We start from the raw sequence: 22,871 nt of genomic DNA, 5'->3' as shown, positions 1-22,871 counted from the left end.
ACCTATCTCGGCTGCACCATTTCATTGGATGGAAGGATCGACAACGAGATAGACAACAGACTCGCCAAGGCAAATAGCGCCTTTGGAAGACTACACAAAAGAGTCTGGAAAAACAACCAACTGAAAAACCTTGCAAAGATTAGCGTATACAGAGCTGTTGTCATACCCACACTCCTGTTCGGTTCCGAATCATGGTCCTTTACCGGCATCACCTACGGCTCCTAGAACGCTTCCACCAGCGTTGTCTCCACTCCATCCTCAACATTAATTGGAGCGACTTCATCTCCAACATCGAAGTACTCGAGATGGTAGAGGCTGACAGCATCGAATCCACACTGCTGAAGTTCAAACTGCGCTGGGTAGGTCACGTCTTCAGAATGGAGGACCATCGCCTTCCCAAGATCGTGTTATATGGCGAGCTCTCCACTGGCCACCGAGAGAGAGGTGCACCAAAGAAGAGGTACAAGGACTGCCTAAAGAAATCTCTTGGTGCCTGCCACATTGACCACCGCCAGTGGGCTGATATCACCTCAAACCGTGCATCTTGGCGCCTCACAGTTCGGCGGGCAGCAACCTCCTTTGAAGAAGACCACAGAGCCCACCTCACTGTCAAAAGACAAAGGAGATAAAACCCAACACCCAACCTCAACCAACCAATTTTCCCTTGCAACCGCTGCAACCGTGTCTGCCTGTCCCGCATCGGACTTGTCAGCCACAAACGAGCCTGCAGGTGACGTGGACATTACCCCTCCATAAATTTTAGTCCGCGAAGCCAAGCCAAAGAAAAAGTATTCCCCATTAATCTGTCCTGCACAGTCAATACGAAGTTGATTCCATGGTCCGCTTGGTTGAGGCCAAGAATGTGGATTCATCTTAACAGGATATTTTGAAGTCGAGGCTCATCGGATGCATGACCGTGTCAGTTGTTCAATCTGGTCATCCATCAGAGGCCAATAAACGTAGCTTTGTGCAATTGCTTTCCCTCTATTTGTTCCAGGATGTCCACTGAAACTGTTTGAGGATTGTAGATCGCAGAGCTTTGGGAATCACAATCCTTTCTGCAAGCAAAAGACAGCCATTAAAGATTGTTAATGATTCTCGTCTTTTGACGAATCATGGACAAGTTTTTGGCCACCATGAATGTTGTTGATGCATCATCTCTTGTAGGAGGTCGTCTTCGCTCGTTGCTTGTCTGCCTCTTTCTGCTATGACAGGCAGTGAGTTAATAACATCTTTCAATACCTGGTTGATCTCTGCCTCTACGGAGAGTTCCATGATAAGAAGAACTTCCTGCTCGCTAATGAGTGGTGACAATGCATCAGCTTGCCTGATACTTGTGTTTGGCAGGTATTTAATTTTGAAGTAATAACCAAGTAGCTTGGTTGCCCATCTTTGCAGATGGTTTGCCGTGTAATTGGAATTCCTTTCTTTGACCAAATACTACTAAGAGGGGCTTGTGAAGAGTGAATTGAGCATTTTATGGAATTTCTTCACTGCAAAAATGATTGCGAGAGCTTCCTTTTCAATTTGTCCATAGTTACGCTCTGCTGCTGTGAGAGACCATGCTGCGTATGCTATGGCCTTTTGATTCCCCTCTGGGAATATATGAGAAATGACTGCTCCCACCCCAGACTGTGATGCATCTGAAGCTACGACAATCTCCAAGTTTGGATTTGAGTTTAGCATTGACTTAATTCAATTGAACGACTCTTGACATTTTGATGTTCATTTCCATTTGCTACTCATTGTAAGGAGCTTGTTGAGTGGATCATGGAGTTTATGCATCTCTGGCAGAAATGAATTGTAGTGATGGATAAGACCCAGGAATGAACGTAGTGTGCTCACATCTGTGGGTGTCGGCGTGCGTTTGATAGCATCAGTGTTTTGTGGATCGAGTTGTCGTCCATGTTTGTCAATGATGAAACCAAGATATTTCACGGACTTCATAAAAAATGGGTATTTTTCTGGATGCCCTCGAAAACTAGTCTTTGATGCAGGACAGAACACAAAACGATCAAACAATTCTCGAGCATGTGCTCCCATTAGCAGGATGTCATCTATGTCCACTACAACTCCTCAAACATTGTTTAGCATTGTGTCTATGATCTGTTGAAAGATAACTGGAGCAGTCTTCACTCCGAATGGTAGACGTATGTATCTGAACAGTCCATGGTGCGTGTTGATGGTTAGCAATTCTTTGGATTCATCATGAACCTCCACCTGCAGATAAGCCTCTGCTAAGTTGATCTTCACAAAGATCTTGCCACCATTCAGCTTAGCAAAGAGGCAATGGCAGTGGGTATTGATGGGTGTCCAATGCTGCATTCAGACCAGTTGAGAAATCAGCACATGGTTATTTGGAGCCATTCAATGTATTTTAAAACCACCACGATAGGTTCAGCCCCTGATGAGTAGCTAACCTGCTTAATTACTCCATGTTGCAGCCGTTCCAATTCTTGCTTCTCTCTTGCAATGGTGCATATGGGACAGGTTGTTTTGGCTTGAAAGTCGGTTTCGTGTTTGGCAGAAGACGGAGTTTTGCCTTCATTTTGGTGTGCGTCTGAGGCCTTGTGTGGGGTGTTTGCTGCTTGTGGGATTTGTGCCACTTGCAACTTGTGGCAAATATTGTTGAGTGGCCAGTCCAGAAGGTTAAATCTTTTGAACCAGTTGAGACCCATGAGATTGAGGTTAAGACATTTTACAAGATGACACGTTCTACTTTTTCTTCTGCACCGTTTAAGCTGACGGAACAGTCAACTGAGCCAAACAACTCCAGGATCCTGCCCCCGAGAAGCATTCTGTGTCATGTTTTCTGTCGGAGTCACCTCTGGTTGACCAATCATTTTCCACGTTTTCTTTGATATTAGGGTGATATCAGACCCTGTATCAATTTGAAGCCTCACTGGGATGCCGTTAATGTGCACTTTCCTGTATTTGGCATTAGTCACCTTAAAAGTCGCTGTGATAGGTTTCACTTTTGAGGGTGAAGCAAATTTATCAGGTATTTGCCGTCTTTCAGCTCTACAGCATTCTGCTTTATGCCCCAGGTGCTTGTATTTACATCAGCGCTGACATCTGTATGGGCAGTCACAAGCTTACTGCCACTCATTGAAGTTTTAACAGGCACTGGGAAGGTCATACTTGTGTCTAGCGGGGTCTGCTGACTTGACTGGACACAACCGCTTGAAGATGGGCGTGTCACTTTCACCATTTTGCTGTTGTGTTTCAAATTAATTAAGCGTTGGCATTTGGCTGTTAATCTTTGAAGAGTCGTATCTGACTCCTGCTCAAGCTTTGCTTGCAAACGCATTGAGGTCAGCATCGTGGTGCGACTGCATTCCCACTACAAAGAATAGACAATTAAACTGGTCTTCAGTCAGCGTAGGGAGTTTAAAACGCTTACACTATCAATTTACCATACCCGTGTATGTCACAAAATCTTTGGTATCTTTCTTAGTCATTTTGAGGCACTAATACTGAATGTTGAACAGTGATGTTTGCTCACCGACTATCTCAGGCAACACGTTAAGTGCTTCCCTGAAGCTGAGCTCATGGGAAAGTTTTGGCAGAATGAAGTTTGTATAGCGCTCGTGTTCTCGAATGCCTAACTTCCGCAACAACAGCCTAATTTTCCACGCATCATTGAACTTGGCAAAGTCAACTGAAAAAAAGCTTTCATACTTTTTAAACCAAGTTTCAAGTGTTCTTGTCTCTGGATCAAATGAGAACCCAGAGATAAAGCTCATTAAAGCATCTGCCAAATTTGAATAAACTTCAGGCTCACCTTCTACAACGACTGGAATCCCAACGGACGTTTTCCCTGCCATTTGGTCAATTAGCTTCACTTGTGTTTCTTCAGTTTTTCTGCTGCTGCTTGAGGACAGCTTGCAGCTGTTCCATTGTGACTGACATTGTCACCTCGTCGTCAAAATGTTATAAATGTGCCGAATGTTTGTGCTGTGCACACGTTGTGTGGAATACAAGCTTCCACCTTGTTAGATCCAGAGAGAAACAACAGACAGCAGTGCTTTCCCAAATCCAAAGAATTTCTGAGGCGAGCTCTCCTTGTGGGGCCATTTAGTTCTAAACTTGGATGCAGACTAAGGCAGTTAGTAATTTTTGCAAGTGAAATTGTTTTGAGGGCATCTTGTTAAGGTGAGTTCATTGCTGTTATAAAACTGCTGATTATGCCTTTTTAAAAAAATAAAAGAGTACAAATCTGAGAATCCTCCTCAGGCAAATGTAATCCATTCATAACTCCCTTTGGCTTTAATGGTTAATAAAGGCAGGAGCACAGTTTCTTGCTGTACACTGGTAGGGGGTTTTGCCCTAGTGTGTTTTCTTCAGAAGAATTGTGTATTGCTTCTCTGATTTATCTGGTCAACTGATATGTTTCCCTCAAGGTATGGATATCTCCCAGGATGATGAGCATGGAACTATAGGAGGAGAGTCATCATCTCTAGTCCTTGCAGAGACTGAGAATGGAAAGCAACCATTTGGAGAAGTGAAGAAGCGGCTGGGTCTCTCGGAACAGTCTGTAGGTTCCATTGAACTGCTTCATTTTGTACAGTTATATGGGGCTGATGTGAGAGTCTGAATGATGGAAATCTGGAGCGGTTGTTCTGTGGCAGCAAGACCGCTGTCCATTACGTTTGAGTGAGGTTTATTGGCTCATTTACGAATGGGTTCTCAAGTGGGGATGGTTGTCAGTGCACTGCTGACCATCGGGGACAAATTGGACATGTGATCCTATTGTGATGCTCATGTAGGAGATGTTCTGTTTTTCTGGTATTCTTTCATAGGTAAGCTTCATCAACTGCCTGGGGTGGCATAGGTACGCTTCATCAACTGCCTGGGGTGGCATAGGTACGCTTCATAAACTGCCTGGGGTGGCATAGGTACGCTTCATCAAATGCCTGGGGTGGCATAGGTACGCTTCATCAAATGCATGGGGTGGCATAGGTACGCTTCATCAGATGCCTGGGGTGGCATAGGTACGCTTCATCAAATGCCTGGGGTGGCATAGGTACGCTTCATCAAATGCCTGGGGTGGCATAGGTACGCTTCATCAAATGCCTGGGGTGGCATAGGTACGCTTCATCAAATGCCTGGGGTGGCATAGGTACGCTTCATCAACTGCCTGGGGTGGCATAGGTACGCTTCATTAAATGCCTGGGGTGGCATAGGTACGCTTCATCAAATGCATGGGGTGGCATAGGTACGCTTCATCAAATGCCTGGGGTGGCATAGGTACGCTTCATCAAATGCCTGGGGTGGCATAGGTACGCTTCATCAAATGCCTGGGGTGGCATAGGTACGCTTCATCAAACGTATGGCCCAAAAAAAACCTTTTTAAAATTATGAACTGCCTGGAGTGGAAGTTTGTCTTCTAAGTGCTTTTCCTCATTTTAACTTTAAATAATTTCTCAATTATTCAATTCCTCATTCACCAACCTGAGGAAGCAACTGTACAAAGGTTCATAGTCTAGTTGAATTCTACATGTGCAAAATAAATGTAGCAACTTCCAGAAATGTATTTCTTCAGCATCCAAATTTGGTTTGCTGTAAAATTCCACAAATCTTAAGCCAACTGCCCTAAATGTGGATTCAGAGCAAAAATGGCATTCAGTGGGATGAACGATTAGATAATTTTATTAACACTAAATTTGAAGTGTAAGGGGTGCCAGAATCAACAAGATGTTCCCACTATTGATTAGTTTGTGAGGGAAGCTGTGACAATGATCAAGTGCATGTTGGTTAGTTTGGAAGCTATTCCAGCATTTTAGTCCTGCTCTATCTGAAGATGAATGGAGATTCCATTCCATCTGTAGTCCCATTGCAATATTCAGAAAGAAACCCAGTGATGATGCTGCTACCTTGTTTGAAGAACCACATGTAAATTGATTCATTGGTCACTTACCTTATTTCAATTTAAGGGATAATTGTTTAAGTTTAATGTGCATTTATGCAAATGACAATGCAACAGAAGAATTTCAGGTATAGGGTTGAGTGGTGCTCCACTAAAAGCTTTGAGGACTTGACTCAAACAATGTTTAAAATCATACTGAAGGAAAAAGGGTGTGCAGAAAAATTGTGGGTCAGGAGGAATTTAAAAAAAGCACACTATCGTACTATTAGCAAAAATGATTAGAAGTTGAAAGAATGTAATTTTTTTGTATGTCCTATTTAGGAATGCAGTGGAGATGTTCCAACAATTTTATAAACTATGAAATCATCTTTCAAATCTTTAGACTGCGTTAGCTTTTCCATAGAATTAAATGTTTTGAGGAAATGGTGCTTCTTTGAAGTAGTTTTTAGTGTTGGACAAAATGCGTGATATCCATTTGAGCTGGCAGGAAATAACCATGTTAAATGAAGAGAGAACCTTCAGAGTTGATCAGTGGAAGCTTTGAAGAAATGAGGAAATTTGGATTTTATTGGTTCATGGTAGAGCTATGGAGACATCAACTTCTGTTAATTTAATTGGAAATTAGAAAGGAATTGATGAGAGAATATGATGGTGGGACATGTGTGCTGTTGCAAATAGAGAAGTAATGGAAGGGCTGTATAGTTAGCTGGTTCTGTAACAGTGGTTACCACAATGCTGTTACAGAGTCAGTGATTGGGGTTCGTATCCAGCATTTTCTGTAGAGATTTTTTGCGTTCTCCCTATGTCTGTGTGGTTTTGCTCTGAGTTCTCTGGTTTCCTCCCAATGTTCAAAACAAAATGGGGGTTATCGATCAATTGGGTGTAACTGGGCAGCACAAGCTTGTGGGCTGAAAGGGCCTGTTACCGTGCTGAATGATTAAACTTGAAATGCTCCTGAAGCTAATGGCTTATAAAAAGCGAGGTGCTAATTGAGACGCATGCTTTTTGAAGGTGTGGATAGTTCAGGTGCTTATTTAGAGAGAGAGGGAGTTTAATAAATGAACACACAATCTGTAATTTTAAAAAACAGTGATCTACAGAGGTACATGTAGGCAACTAAATCAATTATGCACTTTTGAATGTAAACTCGATCATGAACTTAAACAACTCCAGCTAACATGGATTGGGTGAAAAGATATGAACTGCAACTAGTTGGAAAAATGAGCTTTATTAAAGCTTGAGCTAAAAGAGAAAGAGAAGCAAATCTTCTTCATTTCTGGCCTAGGAGAAAGTGTATTTGAAAGCCCAGTTCCAGAGAACAATTGGAGGAAAGCTTCAATAATAAAGTCTCATTGAACAGGTTTGTCAAAATTATCTTTAAAGTCATTTCTGATTCACAAGCACCACCTTCCAAACCCAAGCATAATAACACCTTCACCTGGAAGTATCACTCCATGATTTGGAAATATATTGGAATACCCTCCTTAACAGCATTGGGAATATAAAGTTCAAATTTATCATCAGACTGTATATATACAACCTGATGGAACAGTTTCTCCAGACCATGGTGCCTACACATGCAATACACGGTACATAATAATCCCATGTATTTAAAGATATAATTAAAAGTAAATAAATATTTTGGGGTGATTTATTCAGTTACAAAATACTGTTCTTCAATATGACAGTCTACTGGAAAAAGCTATTTCTCAGCCTCGCAGACCAGATTTTGATGCTCCTGTACCACCACCTTGATTCTAGTGGGTCAAAGAAAGGGGGAAAGGGTCTTCCATAATTCTTTGAGCCCTATTTACGCAACACTCCTGGTCATTAGAGGAAAGGGAGCCTCCAGTGATCTTCTCAGCTGTTTTAATGATCTGCTGTATTACTACATAATGATGCAACCAGACAGGACACGCTCAATATGCTGGGGGGTGGAGGGAGCGATAGCCCTGCCTTCCTCAACCTTTTGAGGAAGTGAAGGCACTGCTGTACCTTCCTGACTAATGAGGTGTTGTGAGTCTAGGATGGGTCATCTTTTATATGCACACTAAGGAACATTGTGGCCTCCATGGCAGAACCATTGATGTGCAATGGAGAATGGGTGACCTTCATAGTACTGAAGTCCACAATCATCTTCTTGGTCTTGTCCACATTGAAACTTGTGTTGTTCTCACTCCATTTTTTGAGCTGCTTAAACTCTTCTCTAGAAGTAGACTCCTTGTTGCTGATAAGGCCATCTACAAACAATAATTCTGTTAGAACTGAACCTGGTGGTACAGTTGTGAGTTGGCAGCATGAACAAATAGCAGGCTGAACACACAGGCCTGAGATGTGCCAGCGCTCAGTGTGATGGGATGAATTTTTGTTCCCAGACCAGACTAACTGTGGTCTTTCAGACAAGAAATCTAGAATCCAGTTGCAGAGTACAGGATCCCAGCAAGAACAATTTATCTACCAGCCTCTGGGGTACAATTGTATTGAATAACAGGTTGCAATGAAAAAAACATCCTGTTGTATGAGGCATCTTTCTCTGGGTGGATCAGAGTTGAGGGTCAAGGCTATAGCATCACCTGTGAACCAGTTTGGATGGCAGGCAAATTGGAATGGGTCCTATGTTGCTGGAACGTGCTATTTGATATGTTCCATCAGCAGATGCTTGTGGGCATGGGGCTGATAATGGCTGCTTTGAATTCTGTGGGGTCAATAGACTACTGTTGTGAGATGTCAACGATACCTTTTAGAACTTCTGTCAGCTGGGCTGCATAGACCTTCAGTATCTGACCAGGTGTGTTATCTGGTCCTGCATTATGTGAGTTCACCCTCTGTAGGATCCTCCTTACCCTGTTTCTCAGTGAGGTGAGGATTTCTTTGGTGCCACCTTGTTTTTCTCATCGAGCCATGCGTAGAAGGTATTCAACATTTCAGAAAGGGAGACATTGTTGCTTCTGATAGAGTATAGAGATATGTTTTTGGGAGATAAATTGGGAAAGGTTTGTTAGAGTAGGTCACATACAAACACTTTAAAACAGATCTTATTTGAAATATTGGAGCTCTGCTAATACTAGATATGTTGGCCTTACAGCCTTGGCAAGAGCTTTGGAGACTGCCCAAGATACTTCACTAATTGTTGTTTACAAAAGGGTAACAGATGAAAGATCTTGTTGGAGCCACAGATTGTCTAGAGCTGTTCTAAGAGGATCATGTGGTTTTGCAAGTGGAGAGAGTCAAACAGACTTTTTCTCTGAGAGATCAGTTTTACAGTGTTGCAGCTGGGACTGGAACAGGGCAAGTTGGCAAGCTTGTGGAAAACCCCATTTGGAAGACGGGTTGGAGTTCTTGGTTTGGCCTGGTCAAAGCCCTTGTGGGTCGTGCAAGAGGAGAGGTCTGGCTGTCTAATATTTCACTTGGAATAAGAGAAACAAAAAGGAACTTTGTAGTGACCTAAAAAAAAAGATTTTGTCATCTGGAGAACTCTGACAGGGCATGTTTTGTCCACAAGGCACTGAAGTGGTTGATTAAAAAGGAATCCGTTGTGGAGGTCTTAGAACAACAAATCTCTCTGAAAACCGACAAGAACCTTCCGGAGCTTTAACCATTTACCTTTCAAGCACCAAAGCCTGGTGAACTTTATAAATGTTAAATGCTGTGCACTGTATAAGAATTGCCTGCAACCAATGAACTTGGAAGAATGAGAAGTGAACTTACACACACGTGCACTTAGAATTAGAAGGGGGTTAAGTTAGGTTAGTTAAGTCATTAGTGATAAGTTAAAGTGTTATTCTGTTTTCATGTTTAAAGATAATTAAAAGCAACTTTTGTTTAAGTAACCATTTGTCTTGGAGAATATCTGTTGCTGCTGGGTTTTGGGGTCCTCTGGCCTCGTAACATGCTGACCTGCCTGGTTGACTTGTAGCCCATTATGGTTTGAGTACCCTGCCACATGTGCCTTGCGTGGCCAATGTCACATAAGTGTCTGTGAATTCTCTGATATAATAGTGATATTTAAAAGACTCTTGGATGTAAGAAGGGAAGAATTAGATTGTTCCTTTTTCAATCTTTTTATTGGTTTTTTTTTCTTTGGCTTGGCTTCGCGGACGAAGATTTATGGAGGGGGTAAAAAGTCCACGTCAGCTGCAGGCTCGTTTGTGGCTGACAAGTCCGATGCGGGACAGGCAGACACGATTGCAGCGGTTGCAAGGGAAAATTGGTTGGTTGGGGTTGGGTGTTGGGTTTTTCCTCCTTTGCCTTTTGTCAGTGAGGTGGGCTCTGCGGTCTTCTTCAAAGGAGGCTGCTGCCTGCCAAACTGTGAGGCGCCAAGATGCACGGTTTGAGGCGTTATCAGCCCACTGGCGGTGGTCAATGTGGCAGGCACCAAGAGATTTCTTTAGGCAGTCCTTGTACCTTTTCTTTGGTGCACCTCTGTCACGGTGGCCAGTGGAGAGCTCGCCATATAATACGATCTTGGGAAGGCGATGGTCCTCCATTCTGGAGACGTGACCCATCCAGCGCAGCTGGATCTTCAGCAGCGTGGACTCGATGCTGTCGACCTCTGCCATCTCGAGTACCTCGACGTTAGGGGTGTGAGCGCTCCAATGGATGTTGAGGATGGAGCGGAGACAACGCTGGTGGAAGCGTTCTAGGAGCCGTAGGTGGTGCCGGTAGAGGACCCATGATTCGGAGCCGAACAGGAGTGTGGGTATGACAACGGCTCTGTATACGCTTATCTTTGTGAGGTTTTTCAGTTGGTTGTTTTTCCAGACTCTTTTGTGTAGTCTTCCAAAGGCGCTATTTGCCTTGGCGAGTCTGTTGTCTATCTCATTGTCGATCCTTGTATCTGATGAAATGGTGCAGCCGAGATAGGTAAACTGGTTGACCGTTTTGAGTTTTGTGTGCCCGATGGAGATGTGGGGGGGCTGGTAATCATGGTGGGGAGCTGGCTGATGGAGGACCTCAGTTTTCTTCAGGCTGACTTCCAGGCCAAACATTTTGGCAGTTTCCGCAAAGCAGGACGTCAAGCGCTGAAGAGCTGGCTCTGAATGGGCAACTAAAGCGGCATCATCTGCAAAGAGTAGTTCACGGACAAGTTTCTCTTGTGTCTTGGTGTGAGCTTGCAGGCGCCTCAGATTGAAGAGACTGCCATCCGTGCGGTACCGGATGTAAACAGCGTCTTCATTGTTGGGGTCTTTCATGGCTTGGTTCAGCATCATGCTGAAGAAGATTGAAAAGAGGGTTGGTGCGAGAACACAGCCTTGCTTCACGCCATTGTTAATGGAGAAGGGTTCAGAGAGCTCATTGCTGTATCTGACCCGACCTTGTTGGTTTTCGTGCAGTTGGATAATCATGTTGAGGAACTTTGGGGGACATCCGATGCGCTCTAGTATTTGCCAAAGCCCTTTCCTGCTCACGGTGTCGAAGGCTTTGGTGAGGTCAACAAAGGTGATGTAGAGTCCTTTGTTTTGTTCTCTGCACTTTTCTTGGAGCTGTCTGAGGGCAAAGACCATGTCAGTGGTTCCTCTGTTTGCGCGAAAGCCGCACTGTGATTCTGGGAGAATATTCTCAGCGACACTAGGTATTATTCTATTTAGTAGAATCCTAGCGAAGATTTTGCCTGCAATGGAGAGCAACGTGATTCCCCTGTAGTTTGAGCAGTCTGATTTCTCGCCTTTGTTTTTGTACAGGGTGATGATGGTGGCATCACGAAGATCCTGAGGCAGTTTACCTTGGTCCCAACAAAGCTTGAAAAACTCATGCAGTTTGGCATGCAGAGTTTTGCCGCCAGCCTTCCAGACTTCTGGGGGGATTCCATCCATACCTGCTGCTTTGCCACTTTTCAGTTGTTCGATTGCCTTATATGTCTCATCCAGGGTGGGAACCTCATCCAGCTCTAGCCTTAGGGGCTGTTGAGGGAGCTGGAGCAGGGCGGAATCTTGGACTGAGCGGTTGGTACTGAAAAGAGATTGGAAGTGTTCTGACCATCGGTTGAGGATGGAGATCTTGTCGCTGAGGAGGACTTTGCCGTCTGAGCTGCGCAGCGGGCTTTGGACTTGGGGTGAGGGGCCGTACACAGCCTTTAGAGCCTCGTAGAAACCCCTGAAGTCGCCAATGTCCGCGCTGAGCTGTGTTCGTTTGGCGAGGCTAGTCCACCACTCATTTTGGATCTCCCGGAGTTTGCGCTGAAGATGGCTGCATGCGCGACGGAAGGCTTGTTTCTTCTCTGGACAGGACGGCTTTGTAAGGTGAGCCTGGTGGGCAGCTCGCTTCTTTGCCAGCAGCTCCTGGATTTCCTGGCTGTTTTCGTCAAACCAGTCCTTGTTTTTCCTGGAGGAGAAGCCCAGTACCTCTTCAGTGGATTGCAGTATGGTAGCCTTCAACTGATCCCAGAGGGTTTCAGGGGACGGGTCCGTGAGGCGGGTTGCAACGTCGAGCTTTGCTTTGAGGTTTGCCTGGAAGTTTCCTCTCGCCTCGTCTGACTGCAGTTTTCCAACATTGAACCTCTTTCTGGGGGCTTTATTGTTCCTGGGCTTTGGCTTGAAGTGAAGGTTGAGCTTGCAGCGAACCAGCCGGTGGTCAGTGTGGCATTCCGCGCTAGGCATGACCCTGGTGTGGAGCACATCTTGTTTGTCACTTTCTCGCACCAGGATGTAGTCCAGGAGGTGCCAGTGTTTGGATCGGGGATGCATCCAGGTGGTCTTAAGGCTGTCCCTCTGCTGAAAAAGGGTGTTTGTAATGACAAGCCGCTGTTCTGCGCAGAGCTCCAACAGGAGGCGCCCATTGTCGTTGCACTTGCCGACGCCATTTACAATAAACAATGGATGGAAAGAATAAGGATACATAATTACAAAGATTATAATATACAACAGTCAGTACATAATAGTATCATCTCTGCATACTCAAAGAAAATTTTTTAAAAATCACATTATAGTAAAACCCCTTGTACTCATTTAATGAAGAGAAAACCAAAAAAAAACTGGAAAGCCTTGGATCAGCTTTTATCAAACATAAGAAGCCTGGTCCTCATCCAAAAGAGAAACTTAATGATATCAGGTAGGGACAATAAATCAAAGAAAATGTTAAAAATTCTATCATGAAAATATTGTATGAATGGCTGCCATTTCCTCAAATTTAAGAGGGATCAATTGTAACACTTCTAATTTTCTCCAATTTCAAATAGGCCATGGTTTAAGAAAATCATTGAGCTATAGAAAGCAAAATGGGGTCCTAGCATTTAAGAAGAATTGCTCTCCTAGCCATCAGAATAGTAAAAACCTTCATCCGATGAACAGAAGCAGGACAATGATCTTCATCTACTCCTAAAATTCCAAAAGAGAGCAGTTAAGGGATTTAACATAACATAACAATTACAGCACGGAAACAGGCCATTAGGCCCTTCTAGTCCGCACCGAACCAAACACCCCTTTCTAGTCCCACCACCCTGCACAATGCCCATAACCCTCCATCTTCTTCTCATCCATATGCCTGTCCAACCTTTTCTTAAATAATACAATTGACTCCGCCGCCACTATTTCTCCCAGAAGATCATTCCACACAGCTACCACTCTCTGAGTAAAGAAGTTCCCCCTCATGTTACCTCTAAACCTCTGCCCCTTAATTCTTAACTCGTGTCCTCTTGTTTTAATCTTTCCTCCTCTTAACGGAAATAGTCTATCCACATCCACTCTGTCTATCCCTTTCATAATCTTAAATACTGCTATCAAATCCCCTCAACCTTCTACGCTCCAAAGAATAAAGACCTAATCTGTCTAATCTCTCCCTATACTCTAGATGCTTAAACCCAGGTAACATTCTGGTAAACCTTCTCTGCACTCTCTCCACTCTGTTTATATCCTTCCTATAATTAGGCGACCAGAACTGCACACAGAACTCCAAATTAGGCCGCACCAACGTCTTATACAATCTCAACATCACCTCCCAACTCCTATATTCCATGCAATGATTGATAAAGGCCAGCATACTAAAAGCCTTCTTCACTACCCTATTCACGTGAGTTTCTACCTTCAGGGAACGATGTACCGTCACTCCTAAATCTTTCTGCTCTTCTGTATTCCTCAATGCTCTCCCATTTACCACGTATGTCCTATTCTGATTCTTCTTACCAAAATGAAGCACCTCACACTTATCAGCATTAAATTCCATCTGCCATTTTTCAGCCCACTTTTCTAAGCAGCCCAAATCCCTCTGCAATCCTTGAAAACCTTCTTCATTATCCACTATTCCACCTATCTTAGTATCGTCTGCATATTTACTAATCCAATTCACCACCCCATCATCTAGATCATTAATGTATATAACGAACAACAATGGGCCCAATACAGATCCTTGAGGCACACATTTGGTTGTAAATCAATTGCAAGGATTGTTGAAAGAGCACCAAAGGTATCTTTCCAGATCTGGACAGGGCCAAAACATATGAGTCAATGAAGCCACTTGTGAATTACACCTTAATTTGGGTTAAAATTAGGAAAGATTGTCCTTGTACTACCTTAAATTGAATAAGAGAGTGTCTAGCTCACTTTGAGAACATTTTTCCACCTCTCTGCAGGTAATGACTTTTGGAGCTCCTGCTCCCACTCCCTTTTTAAAATTTTCATTCTAGACTGGTCACAATTTTAATAATATATTGTGACAGAGTACTTAGAGGTGGTTTGGGAGGAATTGTTAGAGCAGATTGCACACAAACATTTGAAAACATAGAATTTTTGCAGAGTGCTTTTTGCAAAAAATGCAACAAAATGGCAACATTCAGCAGCATGCCTGGGTGAGCATGTGATCTTTGCTGGGAGAGAAGGACAGCTTTGCTCTCAGAGAGAGAGAGACACACACAGAAATTGGTTCCAGAGGGACAAGCTGGCAAACTTTGGAAGACTGCCTTGTCAACGGAGAAGACGAGCTATCTGAAAGGTGACCTGAAAGAAAAAAGGATCATCTGGAGAACCCTGAAGAGGGCAAGTTTCGTCAGCAAGACTGATTGGAAAGGAGTCAGGTGCGGATGTACCGGAACAAAAGGAATCTCTCTCAGAAAACCAACCAGAACCCTCCTGAGTAGTAACCATTTGTCCGTTGAGTACCAGAGACTGGTGAACTTTATTAATGCTAACTTCTGTGCACAGTCCAAGAATTGTCTGGAACCAGTGAGATTGGACTGTGTTCCAAAGAACTTTTCTAAGCTTATATACACACTACACACACCTGTGCTTAGTATTAGAGGGGGGGATTAAGTAGGTTAAGTAAGTGGATAGTAATAAGTTGAAGTTTAATTCTGTTTTCTTAAATAAAAGTAGTTTTAATTATATTTGAACAAGTGCCCCTTTATGTTGTGTTGCATATCTATTGCTGCTGGTTTTGGGGGTCCTCTTTACTCCGTAACAATATCATAAATGATTGCTATTTAAACCCTTCAAAGAGGGATTTAAACAAGAAAGAGCATCAACCATATCCAACTGATACAGCAGGGGAACATTAAGTAATATAAGCACTCAAAAAATGTCTTATTTGAAAATATCTAAATAATTAGCAAACCATATTTGTTTTTGAAAGTTGTTCAAAGGACACAAGATAACCCTCCTTGAACACATCCAGAAAACATGATATCCTTGACCTTCCAAAAAGAGAAAGCTCGATCATTCATAGATGGCTGAAAAAAATAATTAGATAAAATGAAGCCAGATAAAGTTTATTTTTTTTAAATTAAATCAAAAAAACCTCCGGAACTGGAACCATAACCGTAATGCCTGGGTATAGGATTACTTAGCAGTTTACTAACATTGAGAAGGGACAAAGGAAGGGCAGCCTCCAATAGAGACACGATTGAAAATTTCTCAACTGATTTCAATTCCAGATTTACCCATGATGGATGTTCAAGTTTATCAGAATAATAATGAATTGAATTTGGTGTCCCATTTGTATATAAATTCTCCTGCCATCTTTTAACCTATTGCATCTAGTCCAATTTATGCCCAGGAGGGGGGGAGACCCTTCAAAGAATGAGGTGATGAATTTTGCCTTGGCTGCCCAATAGTATTTTTAAACATATGGTATTTTTAACCCCAATACATTTTGATCCACTTCAACTTTTCCATGGGGATTCTAGCTACCTTATCATTCCACAGGACCCTTCTGACACATTCACCAAGTGTTTAAAGAAAATGTGGCAATGAAATGGGTAACTGGAGTCTTGGCATCACCTTCATTCTGACATAGTTAACTCTACCCACCAGTGTTATGGGCAGAGTCCTCCATCTATCAAGGTCCTCCTCAATCTTCTATAGCAAAAGGAGATAATTAAGTTTGTTACATAAACCTTTATATATTTTTACCCCCATATACTTGATGTCTTCCTGTGGCCATTTAAATTGACAAATCTCCATTTGTCAAAGGCATAATTTCAGTTTTATCCAGATTTACCTTATACCCTGAGACCTGCCCATTAATCTTCTAGTGTGGTCTTTAGCCTGGTCAATGACCCTGCCCCCCCCCCCACCCCTAGGGTTTGTTGAATCAACATTTGATAGTGATATTGGTTTGTAGAAGACACAATTGGTAGAGTCTTTATCCATTTTAAGAATTAAAGAAATTGATTCTGGGGCAAGTTTCCCAAAGAAATGGAATACTTTAACACATAATCAAGGGGAAAGTAGGTTAGAAAATTTAAAAAAAAACCATGTATCCATCTAGACCAGGTGCCTTGTCTGACTGAAGAGAAGTAATAGCTTTAAAAATCTCTTCCTGAGAGATGGGTTCCCCTAAAGATACTGTTATGGTCCCAGAGGACCCCAAAACCCAGCAGCCATAGAAATTCACCAAAACAAATGGTTACTTAAATAAAAATAGCTTTTAATCATCTTTAAACATGAAAATAATAATGTTAGAGTTTGATCCTGTTAACTTGACCCCCTTCTAATTCTAAGCGCACGTGTATGTAATGTGTGTACAAGTTGAGAAAAGTTCTTTAATTCACAGTCCATTCTCACTCCACCATGTTCACTTTTGCAGGCATTTTTTATACTATGCACAGAATTTTACATTTATGAATATCACCGGGCTTCGGTGCTTGAAAGGTAAATGATTACTGGTCAGGAAGGTTCTTGTTGGTTTTCAGAAAGAGATTTGTCGCTTGTTGGACACCCACAACTGATTCCTTCTTGCCAAAGAAACTTGACCCATCAGGTTTTTCCAGACTACTACTTTCTTTCAGATCCTTTTCTGTTTCCCTTATTTCAAGTGAAACATTATACAGCCAACCATCTTCTCTTGTAAGGACCACAAGGGCTTTGAACAGGCTGAACTAAGAACTCACAACCCATCTTCAAAATGGGGTTTTTCCACAGGCTTGCCAACTTGTCATGTTCCAGACCCAGCCTCAGCGGCTGAAATGTAGAACTGAATTTTCTCCCTCTCCCAGGAAAAAACCTCATGGCCCACTTAGAACAGCACTCTGCACTGAGACAGACTGTGGCACTGGACCCAATTTTCGAGTCCATTCATCTGTTGCTTTCCAAAACCATAATCCTTTACTCCACAGCATGCCCTACTTGTGAAGTCCTTCTTGGCATTCTTCAAAGTTTTTGCAAAGGCATTCGGAGCCTGGACTGTCTGGCTTGAGCAGAGCACTGGCATTTTAAATGAGATTTGTTTTGAAGTGTTTGTATGTGACCTACACTTAAAATCCCCACCATTTATCTTCCAAAAGCATATATATATATACAATATAAAATATAACATAATCTGTCACAATACTCAATCATTATAAGACAATTTGGGAATATTCAATTGTCCCAGGACATCAGATTTGTATAAATTGGAATAAGATTCATGGAACGTCTTGTTTGTTTCATCATGATCAGTAGTTAGGCTCCCATCTGGCTTACGAATTTTTGTGATCTGTCCTTTAACCAAAGCAGCTTTCAATTGACGACCCAATAGCTTACCTGATTTCTCCCCTGACTTTTGGTTTTGAGAAAATTACTTTCATTCGTGTAAGTTAAAAGGAGATCATGTTACATTTGGAGTTTGACTTTCTCCTTACAAAGGTTAGAATTAGAGGCTACTGAGTATAATCTATCAATTTTTAAAAATCGTGTTAACCAACACCATTCTTTCTTCATTCGTTTGCTTTCTCAATTTGACCTCGAGGATACACCTTGAATGTATCATCAAAGTAGAAATTCCCTCAGTAGAGTCCATTTCTTTATTAAAGTTAATGAACTTTTCATCCTGTAACAAAGTAGAATTAAACCACCATTGCCTAGAACTGGAAGCTACTTCAGACAGATTAATTGAAAGCTTCAATGGTGCATGATAAGATATTACAATTGCTTCGTAGTCACAAGCAGTAACAAATGATACTAGCCGAGTATCAAATCTATCATAGAATATTTATGGTAAACATAAAATATCGTCTGGATGCATACTTCAGATATCCAGAAACCCTGAGTCCAACAAAAAAAATTAAGTAGCTGACTTGGGAACATCTGGTTGGAGGCTGATCTATTAATCCAAGGGTTGAGACAACAATTAAAGTATCTCCCTGTGGTTCTGGTTTTTGTCACTTCCCAATGCAAATATGCGCAGCACATAGATCTATGGGTTAACTCTTTATTAGGTAACTACCTGGAAGAGATCTCTACTGTCGCACTTGAAGCAATCGCGTAGGGTCAAGTATTTATACATTCAAGCAAGTTAGAAAAAAGGTTTCATCAGTCGCAAACCTTTTAAACCTGATTTAAAAATAAAGCATTACATGTATGACAAGCAGCAACTCCCTTCCCATTTCCTCTCCTCTCCTCTCCACTTGTAGTCTCATGGATTATACATCAAGGTTAAGAAAGTGCTGTTTAGAACAAAAGTGTTCAGATTCAGAGAAAACATCAGGACCCCTTATCTTCCCATATTTCTTCATGCATTCCTGCACTTTCAGCTTTGATTCCCTCCTTAGTACCACAAGATTGTTTCAATTAGTACCAGTCAGTGAGAGACCCAAAAAAAATCACACTGTTTCTAACCTTTCACCTCTTTTTAGACACTGAATATAAATATTAAAAAGTTTCTAAGGGTTCAAATATTCTAATGATTTCTAAGGGTCTCATACATTATCTCACCCCCATGAACAATATATATTCATTCAAATTCAGCAATAATGAAAACATGGGATTAAGAAATTCTATATTGTCAATGTTAGGAGCATAACTATTCACCAGCACAACCTTTTTACATAAGAAACTAGTTATAATTAAATATCTATCATTAGAGTCTGCAACAGTATCAAAATATGTAAACTGAGTGGAAGAATTGATTAAAAATTGAAATTCCTTTAATTTTGTCTTGGGTTGTAGAATGAAATTGTTGCTCCTTCCAAAATCCACTTGCATATCTATCTTCTGCACAAATATGTTACCCTGGAGTCTTTTAAATACATTAAAAAACATTTTTCCATTTAATTGGATGGTTCAGGCCATATAAATTCTGCAATACTAGATTAAAGATCTTGTCATCCATCATATCTGAACACAAAATGAAGGTATTACAGAACAGTGCATATTGAATAAGAGAAAACAATGTCCAAAGGGATAGCTACAGACCACAGAAAGAATCAAGCAACAAAACAGTTAAACTGATAAGATTGGAATTCCAAGGCAGCCCAGAAAGAAAAACCTAATCTACATATGCCTCCCCCTCCCTCAACCCAAAAAAACTAACCTATAGTAGGATAGCATGCTAACTAACATTCCAACCCCTATTGCCTCCAGCTGACCTGGCTCCAAAAAGAAAACATCAATTCCCAATGTAAAATAGTTAAAACAAGCAGGGACTATCCAACATTAAATAGCAAAACAAGAAGACGTTCTGTCAGAAAACCACAAACTCGAACAGAAACTGTTAACATACAGTGTCCATTTTAGCAGGAAATTCATCTCAGGACTCCAATAAATCCATCAAGGATAAAGCACCCACAGTCAAATTAGTCAATTCTATTAAAATGGAATAGGAGGGTTACAAGGACTTTCTTTTGGCGTAATTCTCAAACGAGCAGGAAACAATAACGAAGATTGAAATTTTTGTTTATACATTTCGACCATCACTATTTTATATTGTGCTCTCTCATTAAGAACTTCAAGACAGTAGTACTCCACAATGCGAAATTCAAATTCCTTATATCTGTTGCGCTTCATGAAGTATAAATGCCTCAGTGTGAAAGTAATGCAGAAACAGAATCATGGTCAAGACTTTAACTCCGGGGAAGGTTTCACTCCTAAGGCTTGATGTACTCTGACCAAAATAGGGGGCTTCTATAGTACATCTTCTTCAAATATCTCAAACATAAAATTTGAAAGGAATATAATTAAATTGCCAGATTTTTTTTATCTTCAGGCAGACCAATAATACACATATTCAATCTGTGATTCTGACTTTCCAAATCAATCACTTTCTCTTTCTACTTATCCACTTGCTGTATAGTGAAAGTTAAAATCTTCTCCAAAGCATCATGCCTTTGGTCACGCTCGACTGCACCCTGCTCCAATGCAGAGATCCGTTCATTATGCTTCTTTGAGTTCAAATTAAGGGCAGCCAGTTCAATTTCAAAATCTCTGAACAGTGATTCTAAGCATAAAAATCTTCCAGTTTAGATTGCATCTTTTCTAGAAGTACAACAATTATTTCTACTGATAGCAGAGTTTCTTTAGTATCTTTCGTAGGGTTTCCATCTGTTTGTCCATTGTTACCATTTTTAGCTTTCTGTTAAGTTTTTCCACTTCTGGGCGATGTCATTGTGAATAAAACAAAATACTGTTACAGAGAGATCCAGTCTAATGAAAAGTTAAACTTTGGTGGCTGTTAGAAAAAAGGAAAAATTCAAAAAAAGTTGGAGCGATGTCCTCAACGTCTTACTCCATCTGCTGCCAGCAAGACTCCCGAATTAGATTGTTCTGGAGTAGGTTTACGTAGGTTGGCACAATATTGTAGGCCAAAGGTACTGTACTGCATCCCATTCCATTGTACTGCCCAGTGGACGACAGACTGCACGACAGACTGGCTCCCTGATTCCACGGGAGAGTTCAGCCTTGCTGACCTTAATGTTATCTTGTCATCCGACCTGTAGAGACCTCAACATATCTACACGGCGGTTCAAGAAGGCTGGTCACCACATTCTCAATGTTATTTAGGGATGGGGAATTAAATGCTGGATCATCCTTTAAAGCCTATATTGCTTGAATGAAAAAGAGACAGAATTTTGATTTTGTTGTACAGTAGGAGGAGGAAACATAAGCTACAAGAAAAAATGTTAAATTATGTTAATTTATAGGCAATGAAACAAATTGATGTTCAAAATTTTTTTCCTCCAGACGGAGTCGCTTGCAAACCAAGAATTGCTAGGAGCCTCTTCGATCATTTCAGAAGGTGAGTTAATGGACATGTCTACATTCAAAATGACTTGCCTATTGCTGGACTGGACAATGGTGCCTTGTTAGAAACCATTTGGGATGGGGGGAAAAAATTCCATTAACTTTTTTTAAAGTTCCTTGTGTGAAATACTGATCGCTTTATTGCATGTGCTATTCCTGGGTAAGCCATTGGATGAACTGTTTCCTGCTCTCTTACTGCTGCCACAGCCATACACCTCGGTTAGACAGACCACTGGTGCTCGTGTATTATCTCGCATGGTGATCTGCATCCAAAATCCACTATTGATTTGGAAAACTTCTGAATCTGATTTCAATTTCGATTTGATTTCAGATTTATTGTTGGAGTACGTACATGATATCACATACAACCCTGAAGGTTTTTTTTTCTGCTGGCAAGGTAGAATTACCATTTATTGGTAGTGCTAAAAGAATTGTACACAATGTACAAATGTAAACAAATTGTGCAATACAGAGAAGGAAAAAAAATAGTGTACAAGTAAGTTTTTAAATGAGTCCCTGTTTGAGTTTGTTGTTGAGGAGTCTGATACGATGGTGGAGGGGTTGAAGGATCTAGATTTTTTTTCACCATCAGTATTTATCATCGTGAAAATGAAATAAAGTACATTGTTTTGCAGCAGCAAACAACTTTATATGAATCACCATATCAAATAAATAAAAAATAGTGCAAGATAAAGAAAATGACAAAGTAAGGTTCATTGTTCATTCAGGAATCTGATGGCAGAAGGTTCTGATGGAGATTGTCTTGTATTATACCATTTTCTGAGGGAACGGGGTTACAGTCAATGGATTAAACAGTTTAAATTATTGCTCAAATGAATTAAACAATTTAGATTATTACCCAAAATGTTTACTAAAATTGGAAGCTTAATTGTGAGATTTGAGAGGCACTGCTGAGCATGGTCTTCTATAAAGTGCAAATTGTTCAAGCAATGACAAATTGTGTAGGTTGCATTTGAAAATTAATGCAGGTCAGACTTTTTTTGAATTTTATGAATCACATATAGCACAGATTGTCAGGCCCTGGGGATTTATACACCCGTATTTGCTTTAAAACAGCAAGCACCTCTTTATGTATAGGCTACGGCTGCTACGTTATCTCACTGCTTGTTTTTTTTTACTTCCCTAGATTCTGTGCCAATTTCCTGAGTAAATACTGATGCAAAAAGAAAATTAAGATCTCCCTTCTCTTTTGGCTCCATACATAGTTGACCACTCTGATCTTTGAGGGGATAAATTTTGTCCCTTGCTTTCCTCTTACTATTAATATTTCTGTAGAAACCTTTGGGATTTTCTTTGACATTGTCTGCCAAAGCAACCTCGTGTCTTTTGGCTTCTCCCCACCCCCCCCTGATTTGCTTAAATTTTTTTTTGCATTTTTTATACTTCTCAAGTACATTATTTGCTCCTTGTTGTCTGTCTGCAATACACATCTCTCTTGACCAAATCCCTTGAAAATATCCCTTGAAAACCAAGGATCCCCATGACTGTTAACTTTGGTTTTAATCCTGACAGGAACATACAAACATACGACTTTGAAAGTTCTCCACTAACCAAACGCA

General features: G+C 41.3%; 1 protein-coding gene across 4 annotated transcripts in view; it reads left to right on the top strand.

The window, feature by feature from the left end:
• The window catches only part of LOC138763332 (soluble lamin-associated protein of 75 kDa-like), a 136,612-nt gene that overhangs the window by 88,409 nt on the left and 25,332 nt on the right, over nucleotides 1-22,871 (top strand). For all 4 annotated transcript variants that reach the window (XM_069937321.1, XM_069937294.1, XM_069937303.1 and 1 more), the window contains exons 8-9: nucleotides 4,404-4,537; nucleotides 21,232-21,286. In XM_069937321.1, coding sequence (XP_069793422.1) covers nucleotides 4,404-4,537; nucleotides 21,232-21,286 — 189 coding nt within the window. The remainder of the gene's footprint in view (nucleotides 1-4,403; nucleotides 4,538-21,231; nucleotides 21,287-22,871) is intronic.

The sequence above is a fragment of the Narcine bancroftii genome, chromosome 1 (assembly GCF_036971445.1).
Source record: "Narcine bancroftii isolate sNarBan1 chromosome 1, sNarBan1.hap1, whole genome shotgun sequence".
Taxonomy (NCBI): Eukaryota; Metazoa; Chordata; class Chondrichthyes; order Torpediniformes; family Narcinidae; genus Narcine; species Narcine bancroftii.
The sequence above is the reverse complement of the archived record's forward strand: the minus strand, read 5'-3'. Positions and strand labels throughout refer to the sequence as shown.